This window comes from Mustela lutreola, chromosome 3 (assembly GCF_030435805.1).
Source record: "Mustela lutreola isolate mMusLut2 chromosome 3, mMusLut2.pri, whole genome shotgun sequence".
NCBI classification, from domain to species: domain Eukaryota; kingdom Metazoa; phylum Chordata; class Mammalia; order Carnivora; family Mustelidae; genus Mustela; species Mustela lutreola.
Window position 1 is genome coordinate 192006661 of NC_081292.1, and position 16561 is coordinate 192023221.

General features: G+C 42.3%; 2 protein-coding genes across 3 annotated transcripts in view; both read left to right on the forward strand.

Annotated features, from left to right (window-relative positions):
• C3H2orf80 (chromosome 3 C2orf80 homolog) overlaps positions 1–8837 on the forward strand; it is a 46860-nt gene extending 38023 nt beyond the window's left edge. For both annotated transcript variants that reach the window (XM_059168226.1, XM_059168225.1), the window contains exons 7-9: positions 1980–2067; positions 2361–2482; positions 8413–8837. In XM_059168226.1, coding sequence (XP_059024209.1) covers positions 1980–2067; positions 2361–2482; positions 8413–8421 — 219 coding nt within the window. In that variant the 3' untranslated portion in view covers positions 8422–8837. The remainder of the gene's footprint in view (positions 1–1979; positions 2068–2360; positions 2483–8412) is intronic.
• A 1942-nt stretch (positions 8838–10779) lies between these two features.
• On the forward strand, positions 10780–12799 carry LOC131828197 (gamma-crystallin A). The gene is made up of 3 exons (XM_059168993.1): positions 10780–10788; positions 10892–11134; positions 12527–12799. Exons 1-3 carry the CDS (start codon positions 10780–10782, stop codon positions 12797–12799), a joined length of 525 nt encoding a protein of 174 aa, XP_059024976.1.
• The last annotated feature ends 3762 nt before the right edge of the window (positions 12800–16561 follow it).

Genomic DNA, 16561 nt, shown 5'->3' on the forward strand with positions numbered 1-16561 from the left:
CAGGGGATAAGGAAGCAGAGCATCTGTAAATATAAAGCTTGACTCTCTCTCAGTGAGAAAGCAGAAAACGATTGATCTTGAAGAGGGATGCTAATTACTTCAGGCCTCCTGGCTCTGATTAGTCATTTGTTGTTGGTTATCTGATTAGTTATTTCCAAGCAGGATCCTGTAAAGGAAATGGTGCCCAAGTTGTTCCACGGGTCACTCTACACAGAGAGAGAGGTGAGACAGGGATGAAGATGACGATGGCGATGATGATGACAAATATCAATAATTATTATTATCAAAAAATAATAATTATTATCATTAATTTCAAAGGCAATATACTGTACTATGTGCTAACCACTATTCTAAGTACTTTACATATGCTAACTTTAATTTCTACCACAACCCTATAAGGTCATTACCAGTATTATTGTTATCACATGAAGAAACAGGCAGAGAGGAGTTAGGTGACATGCCCAAGGTCACACATCTTATAGATAGATGGTGCAGCCTGTGCTCACATACAGCCTGTTTGACACTAAAGTCTATGCTATTTTTTTTATTTTTTAAATTTTTTTATTTTTATTTGACAGACAGATCACAAGTAGGCACAGAGGCAGGCAGAGAGAGGAGGAAGCAGGATCCCTGCTGAGCGGAAAGCCCGATGTGGGGCTCGATCCCAGGACCTGAGATCATGACCTGAGCCGAAGGCAGAGGCTTAGCCCACTGAGCCACCCAGACACCCCAAAGTCTTTGCTGTTAACCACTATTGCTTGACTAGGATGGTAGTCATTCAACGAGTCAATGACACCTGAGGCTCTCCTATGTACTAGGCACTCTCTAATGCACTGGAGAGAGAAGGTTCAATTAGCTAACTGAGCTCCTTACTTCCACACTCCAACCCATTCTCTACAGAGGAACCAGAGCAATCTCTTAAGAAACTAAATCAGACCTTGTCACACTACAGCTTAAAAATATTGCAATGGCTTCCCCTGAGTCCTGGAATAACGTGGAGCTCCGTGCGTGGCCAACAAGGACCCAGATGATCCCCCCGCCCCCCCTCTCCCTCTCAGCCCATCTATAATTTCGCCTTTCTTGCTCTGCTCTAGTCACCCTGGCTTCCTTTCTGTGTCTGGAAACACAGGTTATTCCAAAAAGACCTTCTTGTTCCCTCTGCCTGGAGCAGTTCTCTCCAGCTCTTCCCCTAACTGGCGGCTGCTCATTCTGGAAACCTCAGCGGATGCACTGCTTCTTTCTAGAGGCTTTCTCTGGCTGTGTGCAGTGGAGGCTATCCAGGCACGTGCGAGCACACCATCTTCTTTTGTTTATTAAACTGACCACAATGCAGGATTTATCGTTACGTTTCCTCACTCCGCTCCAGAAGGGCAGGAGCCTTGTCTGTCTGAGTGACCGCAGCTCCTGACACAGGGGTGCCCATAGAAGGTGCTCACTGAGAACTTGTCGAAGGAAGGCATGAATGAAGAGACAATCCTAATCTTGAAGAAATTTCCAGTGCGGCAGACAGTGGGTTAAAACTAACCACAGCACACTGGAGTTGCTCTCTGTGAGCGCATGCTTTGAGTCCCCAGATGAGTGAATCTGTAATTCTGCCTTGAGGTAAGGTGGGGGTGTGGGGTACCAGCAGAGGAGAGCAGTGGGGAGGCGTGGGGAGACACAGGGCCGGTTTCTCAGAAAAGGTGGTATTTGAGCTACATCTCAAAGGAAACTGGGAGCCTCTAGGCAGAAAAGGAGCAAATGGTTACCCCAGGTATAAGACAACCCTATGAAGAGCAACCGTGAGTGAAAGGGCATTTTGGACAAAGGGGACCAAGAATGGGAGCAAAAGACGGAATAGGAACGTGCCTGCCGTGTGAAACATGTGTCTTTCCGGTTAAGGACCATGGGTTGGTTCAACTGACCAAGTGCTGTAAGTAGCAGGAGGTTACAGCACAGAGCACGCGCAGCTGTTACAAATAGGACTGTTTTCCTTCCAGGTTCCCCGAGCTCCACCTCTCCGCCTCTCCCTGCATCCCTTTGCCATGTTAACAGCGCCCCACGCCGCAGAATACGCCCGCAAGCAGAGTGAGCCTCTTTACTTCCACCTGCTTAGGGAAATTTAACTAAGAATTAAACTCAGAAAGTAAGGTCAAAGTTGTTACGGCAGTAGTATTTCTCTGGCCGGCTGAATAAAGGAAAAGCAAACCAGAAGGATCCATGACTTAATTTCCCTTCAATACAGAGACCAGAGACGTCTTACTGCTCAGACCCTTAGGGATGGGAGCAAAGCATTCTAGAAGGGAAGGATCGAAAACTGTGGGAGGGCTCATTTTAAAAAAGTTTTTTTATATGCTCATGGTTACCACATGTGTCTCCAGGTGTCAAATTAAGAAGGGGAACGACAAATAAAAATGCCACCAGCCGCTCTGCAAGGGAATCAAATGCCACAGTGTGGAAATCATCAAAAAATGTACCGTTGGACGCCCAGCCAAGGAACAAAGTAGGTCTAAATATGTAAATTGGACCAAACTGATACCAAGGGTTTGGAGAATACTGATATTGTGGTTAAAAGTCTAGCCTTTGGGGTGCCTGGGTGGCTCAGTGGGTTAAGCCGCTGCCTTAGGCTCAGGTCATTCCCAGGGTCCTGGGATCGAGTCCCGCATCAGGCTCTCTGCTCAGCAGGGAGCCTGCTTATCTCTCTCTCTCTCTCTGCCTGCCTCTCTGTCTACTTGTGATCTCTGTCAAATAAACAAATAAAAATCTTAAAAAAAAAAAAAAAAAAAAGTCTAGCATTTGGAGTTCGACGCTGTGGGTCTGAATCCAAATAAAGCCACTGCGTCCCAGCTGTGTGACTTCAGGCAGACTGTGTCACTTCTCTGTGCCTTAGTTTCCTCCTCTACAAAGTGGGAAACATAAAGGTACCTCCTCTCCAGGTTGTCAGGATAAATACCAAGGATTATGCTTTTTAAGAGATTAGGTGAGGGCTCGGTGCAGAGTAAACTCTAAATAAATGCGAACCATGATTATCTTTTAGCCTCTGAGATGTTCTATGCACCAGTTAATCAGGTGTTATTCTTTGATTTAAGTAAGTGTGTCAAGGAGGTTTACACAAATGTCTGTGTCCTAAAGGTTTCTCTTCGCAGTCCCTTTCTCACTAATGAAACTTTATTCTTGCCTGCTTGAGTCTCTGCTGCTGCCGCCCTGGCTACCTGATTCCTGGCACATTTGTGCTGCAGAATTCAGAGAATGGCTAGGGATGCCCAAGGCTGGAGACAAAGGAGAAAGGCAGGAGAGTCCTTGGCCCTTCCAGCCCTGGACTCTCTATTTTAATGTGCAAAGTGGAAAGGAAATTTAAAGAGACATCAGGAGACCAAGTTAATGAACACAATACAAGCTGAGAGAAGGGAGAATCAGATTGGTGGTACAGCTGGCCGGCTGGGGTATTTTAGGACTTTGTTGAATCAGAGGCTGTGGGCCAGCTGCAGGGTTGTAAGGTAGAAACGGGAAAAGGGAATTTTGAAACTTGCTACACTGGGTTATGGATTGCTCTGGCTTTAAGAAACACAAGTGAAAGTTAAACGCAAGTGAAAAATCAAAATTTGTTACTATCTAGTCTGGTTGCTATACTGTGCATTTTTTTAATGTGAATCTCTGAATAGACTGGACCATGTAAAGCCCAGGATTCATTCAGGTTTTAGAGGCAAACAGTCAATTGGTGAGAAATGTAACCTTATCATAGCAAATGCTTTAGGAACAACCTGAATTCTTTTTTCACATTTGGGTTTTAATAAGTGTTATTCTAGTAACATAACAGCACCACTATCAGAAAATCTTTACTATATTCTCAGGGCCCCTGAGTGGCTCAGTGGATTAAGCCTCAGCCTCCAGCTTAGGTCATGATCTCAGGGTCCTGGGATCGAGTCCCGCATCGGGCTCTCTGCTCAGCGGGGAGTTGCTTCCCCCTCTCTCTCTGCCTGCCTCTCTGCCTACTGGTAGTCTCTGTCTTTCTCTGTCAAATAAATATACAAAATCTTTTTTAAAAATGGTGGGGAGACCCATCTGTGCATCCTACATACTGAAAATCCAGCTCTCAAGATGACTCATTGGTGTGTTTATTTTGAAAATATAATTCCATTTGCTGTATATTTTCTTCCATAACCATTGAAGATTGTTGGCTTCTTGATGGAAGTGGGTCTTTTATTTCTTTATTATTTCCCACATGTATATAAAGTGCTTTGGAAGCAGTGGCTGTTCAGTTATTATGGTAGATAAGTGAATTGGCAGTAACTACATGGTCCTTAGGGCTCTCAACGCACTGGGCTCTGTCTAAACTGATTGAGAAGTTCATTTCTAAGGACCAGCCATTTCTATAGCCTAATCAATGCCTGTAAGCCTAGGCTGTCCAAAGAATAAATGTCCATTTTGCAATAGGGACAGGCCTTGAGATGAACCCTTCCCATAAAATCCTCTTCTTGAAAACCAAACAGCAGAAAACACATCTATGATTTTTGTTCATTCTTCATCTTTCGTGTGCTTTAGCATCTTTTCCAACTTCTGAGTCATGTATTTTTTTAAATTAGCTTAAAACATTATGATAGTAATACATGTTTATGGTAAAAATTTCAAACAATACAGGACATATAAAGTGAAAAACAAAAGAATTCCCCCTTCGCCACAACCCTGTATCACTGTTAATATCTCTTGGGATCTTCAAATATTTGCTGTACATGTACATATAAATATATGTGCATGTGTTCTAGTGATTTGTTATAAAGTAATGAAAAATATTTTTTTTAAATCGATGGAAAAGGGGTGCTTGGGTGGCTCAGTTGGTTAAGCATCCAACTCTTGGTTTAGGCTCAGGTCATGATCTCATGGGTCATGAGATCAAGCGCCATATCGGGCTCCATGCTCAGTGGGGAGCATGCCTGAAGATTCTCTTCCTCTGCCCCTCCTCCCACTTGCACACTCACACTTGCTCTTTCTCTAAAATAAATAAATCTTATATCTTATTTTTATTTTGTAAAGATTTTATTTATTTATTAGAGAGAAAGAGAGAACAAGCACAAGCAGGTAGAGAGGCAGAGGAACAAAGGGAGAGGGAGAAGCAGACTCCCCACCGAGCAGGGAGCTCCACACCGGGTTGCACCGCAGGACCCTGGGATCCTGACCTGAACTGAAGGAGATGCTTACCCAACTGAACCACCCAGGTGCACCTAAATAAGAGGGCTGCTGGGGGAGGGGGGATGGGAAAGGGGGGTGGGGTTATGGACATTGGGGAAGGTATGAGCTGTGGTGAGTGCTGTGAAGTGTGTAAACCTGGTGATTCACAGACCTGTACCCCTGGGGATAAAAACATATTATATGTTTATAAAAAATTAAAAATTAAAAAAAACAAAAACAAACAAACAAAGTATGGAAAATACACTTTCACAGTTTATCACTTGAAAAAGTTTTTCATTTTATGTATTTCAACTTCTGAGTCTTTTCCTTACCCATATGTTTTATGGATATTGTATCATGTCCTTTAGCTTGTAAACAACTTTTTTCAACCTCAAGATAAAACAATGCCTCATTCAGAATTTTTTATTTATTTCCAGCCACAGAAATACTTCATTAAGGAAAGGAAAGGGAGAATTTTTTTTTAATAATCCAGGCATTTGGTGAAATCATTTTCAGGATTTCTTTTGTACTGTATTGATACTAGTAATCCATTTATTAGTCAAAATGAATACGAGCAACACCATATCCTAGGAAAGTGCTGATACTGAGCACATTACCAGGAAATGGACTCCAAATGGACAGGGCCATACCAAAGAGCTAGAAAACAGGTACCCTGGTAAAAAGAGTGTAGACTTGGGAGTCACACAGCCCAGAGTTAACTCTTGGTTCTCCCATTTAATAACTGTCATGAATTGTTAAGGGAATCTCTCTGCTTCCGTTTCTCATCTATAAAGAAAGGATTCTAACAGTACCTATCTCATAAGGTTGTTACAAGGACCAAATGAGCTAACCTATATGGAACAGCTTAGAAAAAAACTAGAGCCATGGCTAAAAATAATACAAGTGCTCCCTTGACTACCCTCCTGACAAAGTCACAGTATCATGGAATGGAACAAGACACAGAGAGAGAGAGAGTAATTTGAGAGATTCTGGTTTCCAGTTCCATGGGCAAAGAATTTAGAAACTGCCACTCATCCTAACAAGTAAAAAGCTGAACAGGGTGAGAAAACAACTCCTCTTGGATCTGTAAGACAGGGGTCAAAGGGCAAACCTCTGTCCCCCAAGGTTGGAGAGACAGGCAGATATCGGGAGTTAGGGTTTTCCAGAGCAAAGGCTCACAAGCAGAAGCTGCCACGAGTACAGTACTGGAGTAGGAAACCCTTAACAGCAATTGGCAAATCACAGGAACCTCAGTGCAGACATCTCAGAGGGTTAAATACTCCAGACTCCAGGGGGACCCAGTCCTAGCTGGATACCCACAATTTTGTGAGATTTATCTGCAGGAGCTCTGCCAGGTCCTCACAGTAAGTATTGGAGAAAATTTCTTTCACTTTTCCAGCAGTGAGGGTAGGGGTGGAATTGGAAGGTGGGGGAGGAATCATTTTTAAATACAACAGAGAATTCTGTTCTTAAAAGGCCTGCCCTTAGTGACAACTAGTTAACTATAGCCTAGCCTGTTGACATTTTATTGGAACCCAACCGACCTAGAAGAAGGGAAATACCCATTCCAGTCAGATCTAGTAATCTGGTCCCAGCTGGAGAAGAAGAAAAATTGAGAAACACTTGCGAATTTCCAAGTCCAGAGGCGCAGGCTCACCAAAGCCTGAGATCTAATCATAGGACTACAGAACCCTTCCCCTCCTCCCTCACCAGCGCCCCCATCACATCACTAAAGACCTATTTAGAGAGTTCACTTTACCCAGGACATTATGTCTAGTTATCAAGAAAGAATTACAAGGCATACTAAAATGCGTCAAATGTGACATTTAAAGAGAAGAGCAAGCATTGCAAACAGACAGGACAGGGATGTAAGCACTATCAGACCAGGAATTTGAAATAAATCTGATTTATTACACTAAGAGTGTTAAGAGTGCTAATGGATAAAGTAGCATGCAAGACTAGATGGACAATGTAAGCAGAGAGAAAGAAATCCAAACTGTTAACTAAAGAATCCAGGTGGTGGGCACATGTACCTTCACTGTACGAATATTTCAACATTTCTATATGAAAATTTTCATAATAAAATTATGAAGAAGAAAAGAAAAAAGGAATTCTCAGAGTGCATCAAAACACAAGACCTGATTATATGTCGTCTATAAGACACCTCCTTCAAATATAAAGACACATATGGATTAAAGGTAAATGGATAGACAAATTTTGATTCACACCAGCCCAAATCAAAAGAAAGAAAAAGGGTTTACTAATTTCTGACAGAGCTGACTTCAAAGCAAGGAAAATGATCAGGGATAAAGAAAGACAATTGATAAAGGGGTCAATTCTCCAAGAAGACATACAAACTTTAACATGTGTGTCCTGGACAACAGAGCATCAAACTACATGAGGTAAAAATGGTAGGACTGCAAAAGACTGGTTCCACTATCACAGCTGGAGAGTTCAGCACCCCTCTATCAGAAATGGAAGGAGGGCGATGCAAGTTTAAATTCAAAGCAATATACAACACTTCAAACTAATATGGCATAAGCGCAATACACAACTGCTCAGGGGCAAAAAGAAATGATTAGCTGTGGATATGGTTAGTCAAAAGAAGTAGAACTTTTATTATTTGCTTTTCTATTTGGAAATAATTTTGAGTTTGGAGGAAAGTTGCAAGAATAGCAAAGAGCCCTAGGACACCTTTTACTCAGAATCACCAATTGTTAGCGTTTTGCTCCATTAGCATCACCATTTTTTTCTGCCTCTGTCCCTTTTTCTGTCTTTCTGTATATAGACACAATTTTTTTTTTTCTGAGCCATCCAAATTACATCCTCCCTATCACTATACCCCTCTATACTTCAGTGTGTATTTCCGGAGAACAAAGTCATTCCTTAAATAACCTTAATATAATGATCAACTTCAGAAAATCGAACACTGATACTTTTATTTGAACTACTATATGTCCCAATTTTTCCAATTGACCCAATAATGTCCTTTGTTAAACATTTTTTACTTTCTGTATAGGATGCAGTGTGAGATCGTATACTGTATGTAGTTGAGCAATACAACTCAATTTCCAAACCTCTCAGAACAATTCCATGGAAGTTCTTTTGTACCGACATATATTTTAATCCACCTTTGCCAGTAATTTAGTATTGAATATTTGACCTTAAGTCTCTATAGAGTGAAAGTTCATGTCTGTGTGAATGTTAAATTGACGGGCTTGATACCAACATGTTTTGTTTTTTGGTTTTTGTTTTTTTGTCCTGCAGGTCACTTAGAAACTTGGAACTGCACCATGGAAGTTCATAATAAAGCCTCTGGGAGAGGAAAAGAAACATCCTAACACTGCAACTCTAGCCAGCACATTTTTCTTTATAGTCAGTTTGTGGTACAAAACTTATTGAAGTGTTACTTTGGATGTTGGGCTTTCTCCTCTTAGAACCCAATTGTGTGGCTCTATTGTGTTGTTGTTGTTGTTGTTGTTGTTGTTGTTGTTAAGTGTATATCCTATGCTGCTTCATTGTAACTGGACTCTGCAGCACATTTCACAAATGCTTAGCACTGAATACTGCGAAGTGGAGGACTTGGAGGTAGTTTCCAGAAGTTTCGATCTGAAATAAAATGAATCTGTCATTCATTACCCTTCCTACGTTCTCACATGGAAACATTTAAAATCGTTTCAATAAAGCATTAAAGGAAACATGAGCGCAGGCTTTCTTTCAGTAAATAGAAGGACTCTTAGGAAAATGAAAATGTGCTAGTCTTTCAGCACTTTCCAAAATGCTGATGAGGCAGGTGGTTTGGCTTGTTAATACACACAGCAACAATTCGACCAAATGAATGTGAGTACAGATGACACCTTCTCTTAAGGTTTCACTGGGCCACCTGTCTGCAAAACAGTTTTGTCTTCAACACATGCAAAATCAAGGGTTTGGTTTGTTGGCTTTCGCTGGAAATGGTGGTGCACCCTGATGTGGCATTGTGGTTGGGGAGACCGAGGACGCCTTTTCCGCATGGGCTTGGTTATGACCGCAACTGAGGTTTACGGGGAAGCCCGCAGCACTAGGAAGGAGGAAGGGGATGTATCAGTTACTTGTGACTTGAACCTGGGTATGCTGTCTAGCAGCAGAGGACTTTGCCCAGTTTCCTGTGCTCTAGCTCTGCTAATTGGGAGGGAACATTTTTTTCTTTGTGGCTACTGCTGTCTGTCCTTTTGACAGCTGTACACCTGCTTCATATGCTGCCCAACGACTTTCACAAATGGCATCATGAACACTTAGTGATAGCGTGGCTGGGTACCCTTTCAGGGCCGTCTATGGGTCACAAACTATGATGGTGTTTGACTCCATCCTCCTACGTACACTTGGATGACAAAGATGAGCTGGGGACTGAAGGCCTCCCGCAGCCCTGCGTAGCTGAGGAATGCTTGGAAATCAGTAGGACAGCAGCAGTGGAGAAAGCTCCTCAGGCCGTCACTTGGGCTCTGTGAAACAGGGACACTCCAGGAAGGGAAAACTCAGGCAAATCATGATGCTGGTTTTGAAAACAAAAAGCAGCCCTAGGGTGCCTGGGTTAAGCAGTGGGTTAAGCCTCTGCCTTCGGCTCAGGTCATGATCTCAGGGTCCTTGGGATCCGAGTCCTGCATCAGGCTCTCTGCTCGGCAGGGAGCCTGCTTCCTCCTCTCTCTCTGCCTACTTATAATGTCTCTCTGTCAAATAAACAAATAAAATCTTAAAAAAAAAAAAAAAAGAGGCAGCCCTAGGAGACAGCTGGTGGGAGAGGGAGGAATGGGAAGATCCTGTATGTGATCTACAGTCTCACCGAGTCTCGGGAAATCTCTTTATTTTTAGTCCAAGGAGAAGCATTTAATCTCAAAACGAAATAGACTCATTTTCAAAATGTATTGCTTTTCACCAGGATCTCAGAGTTATGCATTTACAAAATAAGTTTATTTTTCATCTCATGAAAGTACTATATATTTATGGTCGAAAATTAAGGCAATCAAAAACGACAAAAAGGAGAAATAAAAACATAAAACAAGGACCTATAATCCTGCCATTTATGGATAACCGTGACTGACAGTTTGGTGTATACCTCCAACGTTCTAATCTTTTCTTTTCCCCCTACATAAACATATATGAAATCCTTGTAGCAAAACCATATCACACTGAGGAGGTAATTTAGAAAATGTAAATTGTCTTTCGATTAGAGGATTTTTCGTCCCGTCCTTCTGGGACTCATAGGAGTGTCACGAGTCACCCCAGACGGAACCACCAACCCCATCTCAGCAGTTTCCATAGGCAGACACACAAAATGCTGGGCACGTAATGCATTTCTAGAGCGCTGCATAGGATGAGAAGTGCGCCCTTTGTCTCCAAGGTCATAATGGCTCTGCTGACCTCGATTCCTTTCACTGGAGCTAGTGAGGAGAACTCGAAAATGCCAGAGAGAATGAGAGCCCCCAGCCCCATGATCCCAAATGAAAAAAAAGAGAGAGAACATAGAAATCCCCTCACGCACTACCCCCAGGCCCCTTTTGTGTTGTTCTTGCCAACGCAGCAGCCCTCCTGCTATATAGCCCCGCGGCCGCTGTTGTCCCCATCACACTGGACGCTGTTCATCGGCTGCCAACCACAATGGGGAAGGTGAGCCTCCGAGGGGTCGTGCCGCATCTGTTGAGTGTCTCCTGTGCTGGGGGCGCCTTCCCCGCTGACTCCTGGCCGTCCCTTGTTTGTCCCCGCCCCGCAGATCACTTTCTACGAGGACCGCGGCTTCCAGGGCCGCTGCTACGAGTGCAGCAGCGACTGCCCCAACCTGCAGCCCTACTTCAGCCGCTGCAACTCCATCCGCGTGGACAGCGGCTGCTGGATGCTCTATGAGCGCCCCAACTACCAGGGCCACCAGTACTTCCTGCGGCGCGGGGACTACCCCGACTACCAGCAGTGGCTGGGCCTCAGCGACTCCATCCACTCCTGCCGGGCCATTCCTTACGTGAGTTTTGCTGCCACCCAGACTGATGGGAAAGCATCCCTGATCTGTGACCCTACATTTCTATTGGTCAAAGTCAGTTTGTTTCAACTCAAGACGAGGGTTCACAGTAAGGATGCCAATTCCTGACTCTCAAGCATTTAGAAAAAAAAAAGTGAGCAGCCTTGTGAATCACTGTAACCTCTTCCTCCCCTTACTTAAGGACTTAAGATTGTTTTCAGTGCGTAAGACATAGACTCTGAAGTTAAATTTGGTAGCATCTAGCTGATTCCTACTTTCTAAATAAAAATCACCATGTTTGGAAAAGAAAAACAATTAAAACCTATCTAGGTCATTAGTTTTTAATGATAGGAACACTTAACAGACCATGGCAGAACAACATAGGTGTAATGTGTTCTTTTTTTTTTTTTTAAGATTTTATTTATTTTTAAAATTTTTATTTACTTTATTTATTTATTTGACAGAGAGATCACAAGTAGGCAGAGAGGCAGGCACAGAGAGAGGAAGGGAAACAGGCTCCCCTCTGAGCAGAGAGCCCGATGCGGGACTCAATCCCAGGACCCTGAGATCATGACCTGAGCCGTAGGCAGAGGCTTAACCCACTGAGCCACCCAGGCACCCTAATGTATCTGACTGTATTAGCAATTGCCTTCCACACAGTCTGTATGACATAAGGATCTAGAAACTAGAACAGTATGTCTCAGCTCCTAAGGGGCTCCCTGGTTCCCAGGAGTCATTATCAACTACTTTCTTACGAGGGTCAAAGAGCATTAATTAGGACTTCATGGGACATGGTCCTCATCAAAGTGCTGCTTAAGGTTTTATAAACATGTTGAGTTTGTGTTTCTGGTTACTGGTGACACCAAATTATGTGGTATGACAAGCAGATTCAAGTGAGACCAAAAGTAGGCTACAGAAATTTGCAGGTGCAAAAGGACATACAAATAAAACAGGAATTTCTTTGAGGCAAGAACTTCAAATGGTTCAAGTGACTTGGCAAAATGTCAGATATGTGGACACAGAGTAAATAGGAATTGTAAATAAGTGCGAAGAGTGACTTAAAAACAAGCTTTTTAGGACTCGGTTATGTGCCGTCATAATGGAAAAGAGTTAAAATCCTCTCTGCAGACTCACTAAATATCGTGACCAGTGGCTTCCTACAAAGCAATCCCTTCTGTTCCCTTTATTTCAGCGGTTGTTTCTTCCACAAGATCAGGTCAGTTTTATTTTAACACTCTTCCTAATTTGTTAGACCAACCATGTGCGGAGAAGACACGCATATGGCAGGATGGTTTGAAAACCAGGCTTCCCGAAGATGCAGGTTACTAAGTCACTTTTACTGAGATCAGAGATCCATACAATTGATTTTTCTTCTTTCGTTTACTGTCACAACAGACCAGTTCCCACAGGATAAGGCTGTACGAGAGAGATGACTACGGGGGCCTGGTGTCTGAACTCACGGAGGACTGCTCCTGCATCCACGATCGCTTCCGCCTCAATGAGCTCCACTCCCTCCACGTGCTGGAGGGCTGCTGGGTCCTCTACGAGATGCCCAACTACCGGGGACGGCAGTACCTGCTGAGACCAGGGGACTACAGGCGCTACCACGACTGGGGGGCCCTGGACGCCCGAGTGGGCTCTCTGAGACGGGTCATTGATTTGTACTAGGCGGTGTGTTTCTTGTTAGGATTCACACAAAAACGCAATAAATATACAAATTGTGTTCTTGGCACTAAGTGACTCCTGTTTATCTTTAAATCATCCCTGGCTTGTAATAATTGGTGACCCCCGGCAACGTACATGACCCTGAAGGTCACGTGTTTGGAATGTCTACTTACTTCCTTTTGGTCAGGCAACAGTATTCTTTAAGCCCCCACTTACGTCATGAGGAATCTGCCTCTACAACCCATAATCTGAGAAAGAGAAGAAAGGCAATGGGAAGGACAAACTACTAGACCCCATATAAAGGAGAAAACATAGAATAAGGTGAGGCTAGGACGCCAAAGTCAAGGGATTGCTGGAGAGGTTAGAGCAGCGTGAGTCTCCGATTAGTCAAGAAAAGCTGAGTGAAGAGAGACGTTTAAGCAGAATTCCCAAGGTAGAGAAGGTCAAGCGCGCTTGATGAGTTCAGCTGGTAAGAGAAGTTTTAAAGTAAGCGTTAAAGGGCCTGAGTTGGTACCTTACTTTTTTTGGCTAATTACTAGTAACAAGAGCAACTCGGATTAGTTTTTTAGGGACTTTCCCAGTTTCAGCACAGAAAGTCCTATGTCCTGGAAAGGCCCTCAGTCTTAGGTAAACTGGGGTGTTTTGTTCCTCTACTTACTGATTACTTCTTTGATCAAGTCATTTCTTATCCTCTCTGTGCCTAAATTACCTTATTCAAGACTATAGGTGCATAAGAAATTCCTGCTTCACTAAATCCCAGGATAATTACGATGAAAAGATAAGGAAAGACTGTGAACACATTTTGTTATTTTACATTATTACACAAATGTAAATGTAGAAAATTCATGTATCCCCAGTGTCTACTCAAATTCAAGAGTACAATACGGTCATCTCTATTTTGGACTCCAAGATGAATTTCTGTCAAGACTCAATTACAGGGCGCCAGGGTAACTCAGGTGATTAAGTGTCTGCCTTCAGCTTAGATCATGATCCTGGGGTGCTGGGATTGAGCCCCATACCGCGCTCCCTGCTCAGTGGGGAGTCTGCTTCTCCCTCTCCCTTTGTTCTCCCCCATCTTCATGCGCCCTCTCTCACTCTCTCTCTCTATTAAATGAATAAAATATTTTTTTAAAAAGATTCATTTACACACATCATGTAAGGAGTACATGAATCACTGAACTCTACCTCTGAAACTAATAATACACTATATGTTCATTGATTGAATTTAAATTTTTTAAAAAGATTAACTTACACAGAGTTAAGTATTAATCTTTCCTCGGCTGTGTACCTCTGGAATTTCTTTCCACTATAGTAAACCTGCTCTCCCAGAATGCTAATTCTCTTTCCAAATTTATATGAGCAAAAATAGTGCCCTGTCCCAGTTAACTTCTTTGTCAAAGCTGATTTTAAAAATTCATATGGACTTGCAAGAAACCCAGAATAGCCAAAACAATCTTGAGAAAGAAGAACAAAGTAGGAGTATTTCTCAATTTCAGAACTTACCGCAAAACAACATAATCAAGAAAGTGAGGTCCTGGCATCGGGAAGACACAGAAATGGATGAAATAGACTCGAGAGTCCAGAAATTAACCCATGTGTCAACTGATTTGCGATGAGGATGCTAAGACGATTCACTGGGGAATAAATAGCTTCTCAATAAATGATACTGAAACTATAGGACAACCACATGAAAAGGATGAAGTTAGCCCCCTATTTCACACCCTTTATAAAAATTAACTTGAGGGACACCTGGGTGGCTCAGTTGGTTAAGCAGCTGCCTTTGGCTCAGGTTATGATCCCAGTGTCCTGGGATCGAGTCCCACATTGGGCTCCTTGCTCAGCGGGGAACCTGCTTCTCCCTCTGCCTCTGCCTGCCATTCTGTCTGCCTGTGCTCACTCTCTCTCTCTCTCTCTGATAAATAAATAAAGTTTAAAAAAATTAACTTGAAAAAATCAAAGACTTAAGCGTAAAAACTCAAAAACTTGGAAGAAAACACAAGCATCTTTACGATCTTGAATTAGGCAATGATTTCTTAAACATGAAATAACAAACAACAATAAAATAGATTGGACTTAAAATTAAAACATTTTGTGACTCAAAGGACACTATCAAGAAAATGAATGTAGTAACTTCTCACTACACACATCTCTGGAGGCGAGGGAAACAAAAGCAAAAGTGAACTATTGGGACCTCCTCAAGATAAAAAGCTTCTGCACAGCAAAGGAAACAATCAATAAAACTAAAAGGCAACTTATGGAATGGGAGAAGATATTTGCAAATGACATATTAGATAAAGGGCTAGTACCCAAAATCTATAAGAACTTAAACTCAACACCCAAAAAATAAATAACCCAGTTAAGAAATGGGCAGAAGACATAAACAGACATTTCTCCAAAGAAGACATACAAATGACTAACAGACACATGAAAAAATGCTCAATGTTACTCACCATCAGGGAAATACAAATCAAAAACTCAGTAAGATACCACCTCACACTTGTCAGAATGACTACAATTAGTAACTCGGGAAACAACAGATGTTGTATGTATCTTACAACTCAATAACACAAAGACAAGCAACATTATTAAAAGGTGGGCAAAAGTCTTGAATATATGTCTTTCTAAAGAAGATAAATAAACGGCCAATAAACAAATGAAAAGATGTTCAAACATCATTAGTTCTTAGGGAAATTCAAATTAAAACCACAATGGGCTACCACTTAATAGCCGCTAGGATATTTGGGGGGAAGAAGCCCTAGAAAATAACAAATATTGATAAAGAGGTAGAGAGATTGGAACTCTCATAAATTGCTGGTGGGAATGTAAAATGGTGCAGCTGCTATGGAAAATAGTTTGGTCATTCCTTAGTTAAACATAGAGTTATCATATGATTCAGCGATTCTACTTCTATATATATATTCAAAAGAATTGAAAGCAGTGTTCAAACACAAACTTATACATAAGTGTTTATAGCAGTACTATTCACAATAGCCAAAAGGTGAAAACAACCCCAAAGTCTATAAATGGATGAAGAGAGCAATAAAATGTGTTATATCCATATTATGGAATACTATTTGGCCATAAAAAGGAATGAAATACTGATACGTGCTATAACATGGATGAATCTTGAAAACATTATGCAAAGTGAGAGAAGCCGGTCACAAAAGTATGTATATTATAGGATTCCATTGATATGAAATATCCAGAATGGGCAAATCTACAGAGCAGTAAATTGATTCATGGTTGCCTAGGGCTGGGAGGAATGGGTAGATAAGGGAATAAAACTAAAAAGCACATGATTTCTCACTGTAGTGACACACGCGTTCTTAAAATTGACTGTAGCAATGGTTGTACACATCTATGAACATATTAAAACCCTGAATTATATACTTTAAATGGACCAACTGCATAGTATGTGAATTATAGCGGAATAAAGATCATTTAAAAACTAATGCTCTGGGGTCACTGGCTGTCAGTAGGGCATGCAACTCTTGATCTCAAGGTTGTGAGTTGGAGCCCCAGATTGGGTATAGAGATTACAGAAAGAAATGAGGAGAGCAGAGGAGAGGAGAAGAAAGGGAAGGGAAGGGGAGGGAAGGGTAGAGTAGGGGGAGGGAGAAGGGAGGAGGGAGAAGGAGGCTTCCCACTGAGCAGAGTCTGATATGGAGCTCGATCCCAGGACCCTGGGACTATGACCTGAGCCACCCAGGTGCCCACTATTTATGTTCTTGCCCAAGATCTCACAAATATTTGGGGGAAGTTCCC